The sequence below is a fragment of the Emydura macquarii genome, unplaced genomic scaffold (genome assembly GCF_026122565.2).
Source record: "Emydura macquarii macquarii isolate MOO-44397 ecotype Brisbane River unplaced genomic scaffold, CSIRO-AGI_Emac_v2 contig_1146, whole genome shotgun sequence".
In the NCBI taxonomy this organism is placed as follows: Eukaryota; Metazoa; Chordata; order Testudines; family Chelidae; genus Emydura; species Emydura macquarii.
In genome coordinates, this window is record NW_027131283.1 from 13,822,515 (window position 1) to 13,837,790 (window position 15,276).

Here is a 15,276-nt window from a genome sequence, read left to right on the forward strand (position 1 = left end):
GAGAAGGGGAGAGAAAGAGTCAACAATTTGAGACTGAAAGAAAATAAGTGGATGGGACCCTGAATTTAGGTATCTTTGATACAGAAGCTTATTATGACTAAGATGGTTAGGAATGTTTTGTTAATGTTTATTGAAGTTAGGAGAGGTGATGAACCAGTTGGGGTCACTATAATGTATGTGTTTTGTGATAGTATAAAAAGGACAAGATAACAGAATGTATTTTGGGGCAGTTCTCTGAAGCCATCCTAAGAGACTTTCTCCTGATACCTTTACTCCCAGGTGGCGAAGAGAACAGCCAGCACTGACCTGCTGCAAATTACTCAATACCATCCCAGATGTTAGGTAATTATTTCAGATGTTTGAAAGTATTGCTTATATCTGTGTGCGCTTAAATCTAATAAATAGTAGTTTTAGATAAGAGCACTCTTGCTTGTACTTATCTTCATCACCTGGAAGTGCTGTGTTCCTATTGATTTATTCCTGAAACCGTCTGGAATGAAACAGTTAAGTTACCACTGCTTTAGGTTCTGAAAATCCTGGGTAGCACAATGAGAATAGTTTTATAACCTATGAGTGAGTTTGCAATCCACAGATCATAGTATGAGAGAAACAGGTTTGAATGGGGGTTGGATCAGAAGAAAATGCCTAGATCATGTGAAGACAGGGAAGTGCATATCACAAATTGGGCTTGACAAAAGGGCACTGTTTAAGGAAGCAGTCAAAGACCTCTCCCTATACTAATGTGGGCAGGTTCCCCCAGTCAGAGACCTCTGCTATCTCTTCTTTAAAGCAGAAGTGGCTTCAGTAGCAGGGGGGTGGGAGGTGGAGGGGGTGGGGAACAAAACAGAATAAACTGACAGCTGAAGACTACCAAACTGGATCATATGTGGTGTATTTTTATCTATTCCTACTATATTTCTTCTCTCCTTTATGTTATGGTGAGACTAAAAAAATCTAAATTTCAAAAGGTGAATGTCACAACTGTAATGTTTGGCAGCAGAACAGTATAGGACTTGAAAAGAGAGAATGAAAACAAACTAGCAGAAAAATTTCTATCATCTCATTGGCACATCTGTTTGATTGTTAAATAGTGAAGCAGAAGAGTCAGTATGTGTTGACTGGTATACATGAAAAGCATAAACACCCATTTTGTTCATTGGCAATCAGAAAAAATGGATCCTCATGTAATGAAATAATAGCTATCACAATAAAATGGGAGAAATTAAAGAGAAAGGAGTATCTTACCTGTAAATTTAAGTTCTTCCTGGACAATAGGTTTGTGCAATACAAAAACAGAAAGTAGAGACAGAGGACATACTGGTATTCTAAAAAGAAAACCAAGAGCATTTTCCTGCTTCCTCAACTGAAAAAACTTCTCCAATAGTAAAATAAGAAAGAAAAAAAGTGAGCACTAGTTTAAAAAAACCCCAAACATACATATCTATAGCTAAAAGAGATGGCAAAAAGAAATTTAGGGCTTCTGAATTCTCTCGGAGTATTTTTATGGGGAAAACTCACCTGGATTGGCATAGGTGTACCTTACAGAACTAACAGGAAAGACATCTTCATTCTGCTATGTTTGCCATATACCATTCCAGACAGCAGAGACAAGAACAAGACTCCTTGTCAAGGAACAGACCACTCATCCATCTAGTCTAAAACCCTGTATCTGATAGTAACCTATACTTGATGCTTTACGAACTGTCAAACTTTTACAGCACTTGGTCAGTTGTACAGCACATTCTCACGAGAAAAATATTTCAGTCTTGTCTGAGATCTACTGTATACACAATAATATTAAACAAAAGACTCAGATGGCAAAAGTTTTATGCTGTGAAGCAGGGGTCCCCAAACTTTCAGCTGCCAGGGCCACATCACTCATTCTTGCTCTTATGGTGGGCCAGAGCGGCTCCTCCTGGCCGGGCGCTGGACCCACATCGTGTGGGAGAGGGGCGGGGCTGGGAAGAGAAGGGGCCGGGTGGGAGGAATGAAGATTTGGCACGCCACTTGTGAATGGCTGCCGACCCCAGTGTTATGTTATGAAGGGCCGCATGTAATTGTAATGCCACTGGACTCAGTGGGCCAGTAAAAATGTGTCAGCAGGCTGAATGCAGTCCACAGGCCGTAGTTTGGGGACCCCTGCTGTGAAGGAGTAGGATTGATAATACCATATAATTATTTAACATTGCTAGTATGAATGCAAAAACTTTACGCATTTTCATAGAAGGATCAGATTTTCACCTGTCAATGGAGCGACACCAATCTGTACAGGTGAGAATTTGGCCCAGTAATATACACCATTTTAAAACCAGATATATTTTGCCCCAGTGCTATTCTGTTGCAGTGAATTTTACAGGTTTGATATACACTTTAAAAAGCATTTCCTTTTATCCAGTTTGACTTACCATTTTATTTTGAGAGTCAATTGGATTACATTATACTAACATATAGGTTATATGAGTATATCGTCTCTGTAGCCAGGAGGTGTGGCCTCCCTCGGAGATTGACACCGAGTGAGAGCCAACCCCCCCCCCCCGGGGGTTGGAACCCAGGAGGCAACAGCTGAACGGAAGCAGGTAGGTGGGGCTAGGCCAATAAAACCCAGGCCTGCCCACTCAGTTAAACCCCAGCAGCTGAGGGAGAAGGACGCCTCTCCCTTGGTGCTCGAGTCTACAGCCACACCCGACTGCTACCCAGAGGAGAAGCTGCCGGATCTACCCATGGCATGAGGCCCTGAGGACCTGCCTGGACTAGACGAGCTGAAGGAGACCCGGAGGAAGACCTGCCAGAGTGGCCTACTGCCTGGGGCTCTGAGGACCTGCCCGAGCTGCCAACCCCTGGCAAGCCAGAAGGGACCCGCGGACCCTGGGACCTAGAGGAACTGCCCTCCGCAGAGGACCCCGAACCGTTTCCGGACCTGCCGCCGGTCGACGGAGAGGGACTCGTGGGACTCCCGCTTGCAGTCTACCCCAGCAACCCAGAAGGAGACAACTGGCAGCAGGTAATCTAGGGAGAGGGTGGGAGGAAGAAGCCCAGGGAAGCCGACTACTGTGCAGCTGAGCTGACACTAGCTGTGATTCAGTGCGTTTCGACTGAAGCCCCTCTGACCCAGTGACGGGGTACAGAGCCCTGGGCTGGGATGCAGTGGAGACGGGTGGGCCTGCGTCCCCCTACCCCCTTCCTACCCTGACCTAGGGTTCAACACCCATTGAGGGCCAGAGCCTGTCCCTTACTTCCTACCACGCCCTGCCGGAGAGCTGAATATAGACTACTTACTAGCCCTGCTAAGGGCTAGAGACTGCTGGTCCCTCTGCCATGCCTAAGGGCCCGGGCCTTGGACCATTTCCTTGCCTGCTCGGGCTATAGACTGCTACTCGCCCTGCCCAGGGCCTGAGACTGTTTGTCTGCCTGCCCTACAGAAGGGCCAAGCCATAGATTGCTGCTCGCCCTGCCGAAGCCTCGAGCCTGTGTTTGTCTGCCTGCCCTACAGAAGGGCCAGGCCAGACTGCTGCTCGAGACTGTGTTTGCCAGCCTGCTCTGCCAAAGGGCTAGGTGATAGGCTGTTTTCTCACCCTCTGGGGCTAGAGACTGCTTTTCTTGCTGCTGGCCCGTCCCTGGCTGAGGGCCGGACCCTAGACTGTTTGCCCGCCCGTGAGGGCAAGAGACTATTACCTTCTAGGAGCGGCCTGAACCCAAGCCTCGCCCTACTAAGGACTGGACGCGGCCCCTTTAATTTGGACTCCCGAAGGGCATAGGCGCAGGGAGGTGTGGCCTCCCTTGGGGATTGACACCGAGGGAGAGCCGCCAGCGTCGCCCCCTATAGGGGGATCTTCTACAGTCTCCTTTTGATCCTTTCTTCTAAACAAGTCAAGCCCTTCTCACGATTTCTGTTTATGTAAGCCCTCCTATGCTTCTAATCAACTGTCGCACTTCTCTGCAGCTTGACTTTCTTATGTGCTCTTTCTAACCAAAATTTAATATAGTGTTCAGAATGGACATGATAATATGGAAAATATTGAAATGGTGTTATATAAATTGCTCTTCTATCCACTTTAACACATCCAAACTTTTTATTCACTTTGGCTGTTGTGTATTGAGTAGACTTCTTTACAGAGTGGTCTGAAACAATGCTTAAATCTTTCTTCCAAGGTTACAGATAATTCAGAACCCATTGGTAAGTACAAGTAATTTAAATTAAACTTTCCAATGTGCACCATCTTATCTCTTTCTACAATGACTCTCCTACACTATCACATTCAACAATCACCCAAATTTATTAGATCCTCCTGGAATTCCTTGCAGTACTACATACTTCTGCACTGGCTACCAAATTCACTTCTGGATTAAATTCAAGGTTCTGGTTACCACCTATAAAGCCCTAAATTGTCTAACCCCTAGCAACCACAGATTACCTCTCGTATGTCTCACCCTGTAAATTAAGTGCTGGCCATGACCATATTCATAGCCCATCCTGTAGAAACTGAAGCAGAGGATAATCTGATGCACCATTCAGAGTCAAAATGGAAATTTTGTCCAAATTGCCCATAGACTGCGTTAATGGATTTCTTATGAGACAAATGCAGGATGTCTGTAACAATCACTAAAGAGCTCAAGAAGCTTAGTTATTTACTATGTTTTCAAAGTGTTAAACATAAGAAATGAGGAACCAGATGGGTAACTGGTTCCTGATTTAGAAGGTCAAGAATTTGTGAAAGTGACAGTAGAACCAAAATCTGCATCTAGGTGAAGCCTCAAAACCATAGCTTCCATAGCCAGATGGGAGCCAATAGTATTCCTCTGATGCTATTTTTTTTTTAAGAAGTGGAATGAGCATATAGGTGTACAAAAGTGCTGGGGCCACTTAAAGTATATATTGTCCCTGCTTCTGTATACTTTTGGTCTTAAAAAACTAAACTGATTTTTTCTGTTGGCTCTTGAGGCAAAACAATCCACTGAAACAATCCTGAATCTTTGGGTTGCCTGTGGATGCAGGCTCCATTCCCCATGGTATATATCTTTCCTATTGAATCAGTCTGTCATGTTTGCCTTTTCTTTCTTCAGATAACCAGTTTATGTGCCTTCCTTTGATGATCAGTGGACCTTGTTCCCACCTTCTAATTCAGGTATATCATTGTGTGTTCTTGTCAGCAAAGATTAGAACAATGCTTGTAGTGTAGTGTCATTTAGAAATGTAATGTGGTGAACTGGATTAATGCTTCTTCTTTATTCCTGCATGGGCCAAACATACTGTGGCATTTGGGATTTCAAAGGACCTCCCCATCTGTGCAGTTTGGCATTAGTTTGATGAGGATCCTTTCTGATTCTGATATGGGATAGTCCATTTACGTCATTAGGGATCGAATTACAAAGTCTGGGTCCCTCACTCTGATGTTTAGTTTGGAAAAGATTGATGGCTGAGAGAGGAGTTGGTATCTCTGGTGTCTGCAAGTTTGAGAGGCTGTGTGGGCCATTGGATAGGATACTAGATTGAGATTGAGGAAATATAGGTTCCATTCCTTGCTCGACTACTAACCTGCCATACAACCTTAGGAAAGTCACTTCACCTTTCTGTGATTTGTCTGTCTGGTATATTTAGACTGTAAGCTCTTTCTGGCAAGGGCTGTCTCTTGCTACATGTTTGTACAGTGCCTAGCACAATGGCATTCCGATCTTGGTTGGAGTCTCTATTATTACTATTAATAATAATAATAATAATTACTGCAATAATAGCTAAAGTATAGAAGTGGAACCACAGTAGGTTTTCCAGTCATGATACTAGCATGATGGTGCTAACAGATACATCATACCTGTAATCTTCCTCTGTCTCTCTTCTGAGATCAAGATACTGTCTTTGGTCGAGTCAAGTATGACCCTCACGTTACAGTCTTTGTGTTGGGATCAGGACACTCTTTTCTTTGTTTATCACAAATCCTTTTTTTCTGTAGGAAAGCTATTCACTTTGCCTGGGTCTTGGATTGCTTATTCCTGCAAAGATGACCTAAGAAGCAAGCTGTCCAGGAATAGGTAAATGTAGAGTCTCTGTTCCCAAAAGGCCACAACCAAAACACTAAAACCATGGTAATGACCCTCAGAAAGGTCAATATATCAAAAAGAAGAGTCTTGTACTAGAAGTGCCTCCTGTGATATCAAAAGCATAGCTATTTGCAAAGTACAGATATCCAGACATCGATGTGGAAATACATCTCCTTCAGGTCTACAGACAACAGAAAATACCAAAGGGATAGGATTGTTATTACCAGATTTAAAGTACACATCATGAACTCTGATTTTTCAAGCTTTGAGACTGAAAACTGGTCAACAGATTCATCCAAAAATCAAAGTTCAGGATGGAGATGACATGTACACTCTCCTTCACACCATTCTGGCAGTGTGAACGGACCTTCCATCCTCCTTAAAAATCCATTTACACTGCCCAAATGGTAAATAGTAATGACAATCAGATCTCTTAAGGTGTATAAAAACAGGGAACTGCAGTATACAACTGAGGTGGGAGGAAGCAAAATGGCTGTGATCCAAATCTTTGCTCAAATATTTTTTTCTTGAAGGTTAGAAACCAAAGCATGCCTCTCATTAACGAACAATTATAAACAGCAGATTCAGAAAATTTACATCCATTTTGGAAATAAAACCAATCAAGTATGACCAGGTACATCCAGTCACACCATAATATAGTTAGCCACCAAAAGCCTTAAATATGTAGTTACCTCAACATTTGCCTACTTTTTAGACACAGACTGACCTCTTACGGTCATTTAACATAAGGTTGGGTCAACTTCATTCCAGAAATATGAACAACTTATTAAAGTGGTCTTCAATATCACTCCACACACCGAGCATTTATATGCAGAGATCTTCCTTCTTATTATTTGTTAGCTTTACATACTGAAATCAACTAGTAATCACCTGCTTCTGTCAGAATTAGAACTACAGAGAGAAGAGTGACAGAATCAGAAAAAAACCTACACAGCGAACTACAGCAAAATCCCTTCGTCCATCACAGAGAAACAGGATGAAAATACTTAATCCATTGCAAGGTGAGAAACTAAAGCAAAGCTGTCAGAGCCAGAAATAAAAAAGCCTGAATGCTCAGTATGAAGAACTAAACCCACCAGACGAGATCACTATCCATAAAAATCCCCCAGGTAGGTCAGACTTTATTAGAATATAGTCAATAGTACAAAGAATCCCAACTGAGGATCTGTTAATAAAAAAGTAACAAGTGAAGAAAAATGGAAAATGTCTTTTGTATTGTTTTAGCTTCTAATTAGTCCTCTGTCTCCACATGCTGTCATGGTATGGCATAACTCTTATTTTGTGTAGCTGGGCACAGGTGAATGAACACAAAAGAGAGAATAAACATTTTACATACTCAAGTTGTCTCCTATGCCCACAGTTCTCTTCTTTCCCTGAAAATAAACTCTCTCCCTTTTAGCATTATTTTTCTAGATTTCTCTGTTCCAGAATATTATTAATAAAAAGAACTCCCTCCCCCTCAAAAAAAAGTACATGCTCATTTCCAACAGTCCCAAATTAGTATTTTTACACTCCAGAAAAATGGGCCAGCTTTACTACAACACATTTTGTTAAGTATTTTAAACATTATTAAAGTATTTTTAAAACACTCAAATTACAAAAAGCACAAATTTCAGCATGTTTTGTCTAATGTACCACTTTTAAATTGAGCTCCCTTTGGAAATGTAACTGAGAATGTGCCATTTACAAGCTGAAGAAATGGGAATAAATGAGTCTTCAAAAAAATACTACTAAAATTGAGAATGAACTCTTAAAAACAAGGCAAACAAAACTCCTTGATTACATCCAAGCTGTAAAAGATAATTTAGGTCAAGATTTTCACCTTTATGGGCACAAATGACAGCACGTACAACCTTAACTCCCTTGCAGTTTATAAAACTAGGTAATTAGATGGAGGAAATTCTAATATATGCACCCATAATTAATTGTGAGCACAAAGGTGCACACTCAATTTTTTGAGCTCTCAAAGTTGAATTCATGGCTGAAGCAATGTCACAGTACAGGCACAAAAATAACGCATTTACTTAATTATTTCCAAAAAGCTATTCCTTTCTGTCAATAAAATTGTTTGACCATCTCATTCTCTTATCCTTCCTTTTCATCCAAGTAGTGAATCAAATCAATGCCTCTTCACTACTGGCATTGCAAGAAAGTATAAAACCAAGAATTTGTGTGAATAATTTAACAAGGAAAAAGCACTATACTTATTATGGCAAATATTAGCGTGAGCCCACATAGTTGCTGCAATTAAAAAGCCAACATTTACCAAAAATTATGACACAGTAATATCTGGGCCCTGGTCTACACTTACCTGGAGATTCGGCAGCAGTCGACGGGAGTTATACAAACTATGCAGAGTAGCTTGCGTTAACTCACGTCAACTGCTCTGCTTCCCTTCTGCGCGCGGTCTACACTGCGCTGTGCAGATGGGAACAACGTTCCCGTCGACGCAGCGCCACGCTACTTGAGGGGGTGGTTTACCAGCGTCGACTTCCTGATCAATTGAGCGGGTCTACACTGACTGCTCAATCGATCCAGAAAGATCGATCTGGGGGTGGCAAATTTGCCGCCGTCAGTATAGACATGGCCCAAGATTACCATAGTTTTCCCTTAAATTTAGGACAGGAGATAGCTGCAGTAAATGTGTGGTGATACTGGTAATTGGCAAATTTTGACTTTTTTAACAATTTCTACTGTACCATCAATGCAAACATGTGTGATACCTCCAAACAATTAGAAAACTAACTAAGCAACATCATATACATTAAAACCTTCAACAGAGAACATGAACAGGTAGAGGCAGAAATCCACACAGTGGGGCTCAGAGCGCCAAAGAAATTAAAACAGTTTCCGTCATATTTTGTACCACAAGGAAAAAGACTATGCTCATTCTCATTCATTTTAATGAGTAAAAAACATTTTCACATTAATCAGTATTGATATTTTTTGATTAATCTGTAATGAGTTACCATCATCCAAATTAAGCCTAGTGACAAATTTCATTCTGATTTTATACAATTAGTCAGTAATAAACCATCAGCAGTCTAAATCCAAATTGTAACATTCCCTCCGATACTGAACAAGCCATTCTAATTACCTGGTCTAAAAGATCTTCCACCTTCTTTTGCCATCCATCCCTGGCAGCATTTTTTTCACGTTCTTTCAGTTGTAAGAGCTGAGTCATGGCTGCCTTTTTATCCTCTTCATGCTGAAGCCTTAACTCTTCCCGAAGTTTACTACATTCCTGTCTGAAAGCAAAAGTACATAATTAAAATATAATCTAGCCCATAGTTTCTAAACCTGTGGTACCCGTACAGCTAGGGGTACGTGAGACTCAGGCAGGGGGTACCCGGGGGAAAAAAGAGTGAAGGGGAGGCGGGTGGCAGCTGCCGACTTCTAGGGAAGCCATGTGGCAGCAGCCCACATCCCACCCGGTCCCAGCTCCCAGATGGGAGGCGTGTGGCAGCCCCCAGCTTCTGGGGATGCCGAGCTCCAGCTGCCCGCTTCCCGCTCCCATTGGGAGGCAGGTGGCAGCCGCTAGCTTCTGGAGGAGGTGGGCAACAGCCTCCCGCTTCCCACTGGGTCCCAGCTCCCAGGTGGGATCCCGGTGGCAGCCACCTGCTCCCCGGCTCCAAGCCAAGGGACAGCCTCCAGCGCCTCAGCTTGAAGACAGGCAGCAGCCACCTGCCCACATCCCTGGGTCCCAGCCAGCGCGGAAGCCTCCTCTGCCCCAGCTCAGATTGGGTGGCAGCCCCCCTCCCTGACTCAAAGCCCAGTGCCCAGAAAACTTGTCAGCAACAATGACAGCCCCAGATTTCACCAGTTACCCTCTTTTCTGTCGCTCTCTCTCACCCCTTCCTCCTCTCAAATCTATGGCATAAAATTTGGCACAGCACTTTATATTCCCCAGCAAAGCCTCCTAGCTTTGGCCAACATCACCTCTAGCCCAGGTACATACTTGAGCTGTGCACCCCTGGTGTAAACCTGGTAACCCTACCCACACTAGATCTGACATCTGTCATATCACGGCCTTATATACTTAGCCCTTCTTCCAACATATGGCTCACATTAGTCTGTAAATATAAAATCCCATGGAAAATTGAGAGCATTGGGGTACTTATTAAAATTTTCAGAAGTTAGGGGGTACTTGCTACTTAAAAGGTTGAGCAACACTGATCTAGCCTTTCATAAAAATAAAAATCAACAAGTATATTGAGAAACAAATTTGAAATGCTTATATAAAAACAAAATTCTTTGCTGTATATTCCACTAATAATGACTTGTTACATTTAATGCATGTTTTTTTTCCTATTTAAAATAAAGAAAAACACTTGCCGAAGATTTTCTGTCCATTTTATTTCTAGGTCATGAGCCATTCTGTCGACTTTTATCTTCTCCTCTTCCCTCATGGCAGAAATCATTGCCTCATGCTGCTGTCTCTCCTGTTCTAGTTCCCCCTGAAAATACAAACTTTATAATAGAGACTCAGCAGCTGCAACAAAATATTTTGAACATAAATCTTAATCAAAATAAAATTCCTGCCAGTGTATATGACTAGAAATGACATTTTCTTCATTAAATACTTATTTACAGGTACCTTGTTTTAATATGATTAAAATATTAAATAACTAAAAATAATTTTAAAATCTGATTCCTAATAAAGACTGTTTTTATTGTCAATTTCAGCTCCACAAATACTTGATCTATCTGAATTATGTTTCTTCTGTCATTACATTTCTGACAAAATATCATTTTCTTTAATTTATTATGTATGTGAATTTCTTCAAGGAATCATTTCTGAAAATAATGTTTGTTTTTATGTATCATATGCAAGCAGTTGGGTGCAAGTACTCAGTACTTGACATTCAAAGTTTGAGTTGTTTTGATCAGATACAAAATTCACATGGTATGTTTCTGTTCCTTGCCTGGCCAGGCATAATTATAACTATCAAGTTTTTGGTGTGGACACTTGTAATCATGAATTCAAAATTCATTTTCTGTGAACATTTTGCAATATTTACTTAAACTTCATAGTAACAGTAAACATTGCTGCCAGCAATATTTGCTTTATTTATGAAAAGCCAACATATAAGGTGTATGGAGAATATCAAAGTTTTTTTTTTTTTTTTTTAAATAAATATTTGTGGGACATTTTTTGGAGTATTCACTCTGCTCTAACAAATATATTCTAAAACCTGCTGAGACAATTGCTAGTACTAACCATTTCTTATATGTGAACATTTAAATTTCAGATAATTACTCTTTCTGAATATTATAACAATGCATAATGGTTATCTGAAAGTTACAAGTTGGAACAAAAAAGATGCTATTACAAAACTAGCAACCTGTACATTGGATCGTTTCAATTGAAAAGTCAGATTAAAACGTATTTACACACACACCCTGGCCCTCCTCCCCACATCTTATATCATTCTTATTAAGGAAATAACAAAGGAATAGTAATGTTCTGGGAGATTTTTGCATTCCAAGGCTACTCCAATGCAAATATTTGATGTAATCTTGTAAATGTCTATTAACCAGTAAGGAAGAAAACACAAAGAATAACTGCTTGTATAGGTTCAACAAGCAATTTAGTAGGTGTCAGTTTAGCTACAGCCTTGGAGACGTAAAATTCTACCTGTCATGACTTTTCTTTTTTAAAACAGAAATTCAGTTATTCAGAGAAATTCATCCCGAAGAGCTGGATATTCTCTGCTGGACAGATAGGATTTTAAAGTTTCAGGAATATACTACAGGTGGAGCTGGTAATGCTGCCTGACACTTCATAAGGCCTTGTTTTTATTGCTTATAACTTCGTTAACCTTTAATCCTTTGGCCTGAAATTTTCCATGCTGAGAGTCAGGATGCAGTTTTGGGGAAAGTTTCAGCTAAAATGGTTCCACTGTTTCCAAGATTAGGGGAAAATACATTGTTCTGTCTGTGTTAAATAATTCTTGAAACCGTTTCAGTGATAAGCTCTAATGCCTCCATACTTTCACTCAGGAAGGAAATTGGGCAGTGGGACATCCTCCTGTCAGAGATATGCCTTTTGGCAGTCCCATTACATTTTGTACCCACCTCCAAAAAAAACCCCAAACACACTTCACACATGCTCAGACTATAGCATGGCAGCTACCTTCTCTGAAGATTTCATCTATACTCAGCTGTAGGGGTCGAGCAGGACTTTTTCTGTAATTGCCCGTGCAACACTAATTTGGCTTCCTTGTGCAAATGCATTATGATTAAGGCCCTGTTTGAATCACAGGATGATTGTCAAATAATTGCGGCTGAGTTGCGGCCAAAACATGGAAAATCGCAGATAAGTAATAATGGACCTTTATTAATTGCAGCTGACAGCAGGAGCTCCGGCTGTCCCGGGGCTGACAATGGGAGCCCCAGTCACCCTGAGGCTGAGGGCCAGAGCACTGCGCATGGCAGAGCTGAGAGTCAGAACTAATTAAAATTAAAACTGAGGTGGAGGCAGGAACCAGAATTTCTGCAATATCATGAATTAAGTATGGCAAATAACTATTAGATAACAATTGGAACTCAGATTAAGTGTACCCAGAAAGCCACATACGGATAAGGGACCAAGACCCAAGTAAATATGATGACAGATATGTAAATGTATGAAGGAAAAGATATGAAACCTAATGCATGAATGTTCACAAGCAGGACACAGGGTGACTGAGCAGGCAGCAACCCAAAACATCATCTTCTCTTGTGTGCTCCAATGACTGTTTCTTCCATCTTCATTTCTAATGGCCTCCATAAGGTTGTAAGTATGTCACCACTGGGGGATTGCTTCATCTTCTACCATCCTAAGGCTGTAAGCGAGCACGATCAAGGGGCTTGTTTTGCTATTCTTATTTTCCTATCATTTCAATTATACTTGTCAATACTAACTAAAGCTTAAAGTCTGTGTGTGTGCTTCATCAATTTCAAGCTCAATACATTTCTTACATTTCATGTGAGCAAAATAACCTGTTATTTGTGACAAGTGCATTTATATCCCCAAACGAATCAAAATCCTTACAAGAAAATCTGAAAAAGCAATGTTGAGAAACAATTCTGCTTTTCTGTGGATTTTTATTATAAGGGACATTTGTATAAAAGACTTAATTTCTGAAGTTCATTTGCTCCTATTTATTCCCCAGTTTAAATACAGTCCTTTCTTTGTAATTTCATCAGAACAGACTGAGTCAATTCACTTGTTCAACCATGGGCTTAAATGCTTTGCTGACCTGGGGCCTTGGCAAAGACTTAAGTATTTTGATGAATAGGGATGGGATTATTCACATGTTTAAAGTTAAGCATCTGCCTAAATAATTTTCTATGTGAAGGATATTTTCCACAGCAACTACGTATGACACCACAAATAGAGAATTCTGATTTTAGCTAGGGAATAAGCAACAAAAATAAATAAATGCTGAAAATGCTGTTCTCCTTTTCAATAAATATTAGTGGAAAGAAAATATGACAGTATACAATAAGCAAATTGGTCTATAAATAGCCTATATTTTTGTGAGGCCTCAGTGGGTCTTTATAAGGAAATTAACTGTGCAGGCAAAGCAGCTTTTCACACATGTGCACACACACAATTGAAGATATAAAATCCTATAGCAAATTTAGTTCACAAAACAACAAAAACATATTACATGTTTATATAGCAGACTAAGTCAGAGGTTCACCAAACAGTACACCTGTTTTTTGCTGAATTTAGTTTCAAGAGAAGATATTCTTAACACCCTTTTTCCACTCTACAATAATTGTGAACCTTTGTACATCTGCTCTCTGAAACTTTTGTACTCAGTCTTTTAGGGATATCGTCCAGTTTTAAAAAGAAAACTTTAAAAAGGACATGTCAATTAAATGTTCATTATTTCATGGTTTGAGTATACATGAAGTGAAAACCAACAAGAGTTAAGCACAAAAATCTAGCTCTAATAAAGCTACTCAGAGTTGTTTACAGTACAATTTAAATTAGCTACAGAAAGATGTATTTGTAGCAACACTCAGTTAATAATAGAAATGATCTCTTAAAATATTCATATTTAATTTTATTTCTTAAGACTTGAAATGAAAAAAATGAAATCAACATTCTTGTAATAGGGATATAAGAAACCACTTGTTCAATATAGCTATTAAACCAGTCTTAACATTTCAAAAACAGTCAGAAATCATTGTAATTGTGTTTTAAATCATTTGCTTTCCCATTATGTGGTTACCTCAACATTATACAATGAATCCGTGGTGTCTCTCAGCCTTGCTCTGGTTAACTCTAGTTCTTTTTGTAGTATTTCCTGGGCTTCCTGAAGATTAGAGATGTGTCCTTCTGCAGTACCAAGGCCCTGTTCACTTTTTCTTACTAGGTCTTGTAGACGACATAACTACAATGTGTAAAAAAAATAAAACATTTTCATAATTACTAAAGGCAATCAAATGAAATCATCTTCACATCTTTCACTCTAGGGGCTGGTTCACACTGATTAGTTTGTGTAACTGATGCCGACTGCTCAGCTTCCCTTCTGTGTGCTGTTCACACTGCGCTGAGCTGATAGGAACAGCGTACCCGTCGACTCAGCGCTACGCTACTTGAGGGGGTAGACTTACTCAGTCGATTTCCTGATCGATTGATTGGGTCTCATTGACCACTCAATTGATCCTGAAAGATCGATCTGGCGGCAGCGATTTTGCCGCCGTCAGTGTAAACGTAGCCTAGGAATATGTCTACACAGGTATAAAAGACCCATGGTGTGGCCGTGGCTGGCCTGGGTCAGTTGACTAAGGCTGGTGGGGCTCAGGCTGCGGGGTTAAAAATCACTGTGCGGACATTTGGATGCAGGCTGGAGCTCGGGCTCTGGGACCCTCCACCCTTGCAGGGTCCAAGAACTTGGGCTCCAGCCTGAGCCCAAGCCTCCATATAGCTATTTTCCAGCCCTGGAGCCCAAGCCCCATGAGCCCAAGTCAGATGACCCACGTGAGCTGGGTTCTTTTTTATTCTTATGTATACATAGCCCAAGCGCTTTACTTTAGTGAATACTATTCTCTTCCTTGTAAATCTGATGTTTTTTGCAATGTTTTTCTCTTTAATATGATTTTATTTTCATATATTGACAGGCAGAAATCCTCCTACATATTTAAATTTACAATATTTGTAAGATTAACAACTGAACAGCTTTAAAGGAAAAAGCATCCAAACCTACACTTTGAAACATTTTG

General features: G+C 40.6%; 1 protein-coding gene across 9 annotated transcripts in view; it reads right to left on the reverse strand.

The window, feature by feature from the left end:
* FAM184A (family with sequence similarity 184 member A) overlaps window positions 1–15,276 on the reverse strand; it is a 172,029-nt gene that overhangs the window by 61,231 nt on the left and 95,522 nt on the right. For all 9 annotated transcript variants that reach the window (XR_010919436.1, XR_010919438.1, XR_010919437.1 and 6 more), the window contains exons 7-9: window positions 14,283–14,444; window positions 10,390–10,511; window positions 9,152–9,302 (exon numbers count right to left, since the gene is read on the reverse strand). Coding sequence is in view for 6 of the 9 variants with exons in the window: in XM_067546663.1 (XP_067402764.1) it covers window positions 9,152–9,302; window positions 10,390–10,511; window positions 14,283–14,444 (435 nt within the window). In the remaining 3 variants the exon portion in view is untranslated. The remainder of the gene's footprint in view (window positions 1–9,151; window positions 9,303–10,389; window positions 10,512–14,282; window positions 14,445–15,276) is intronic.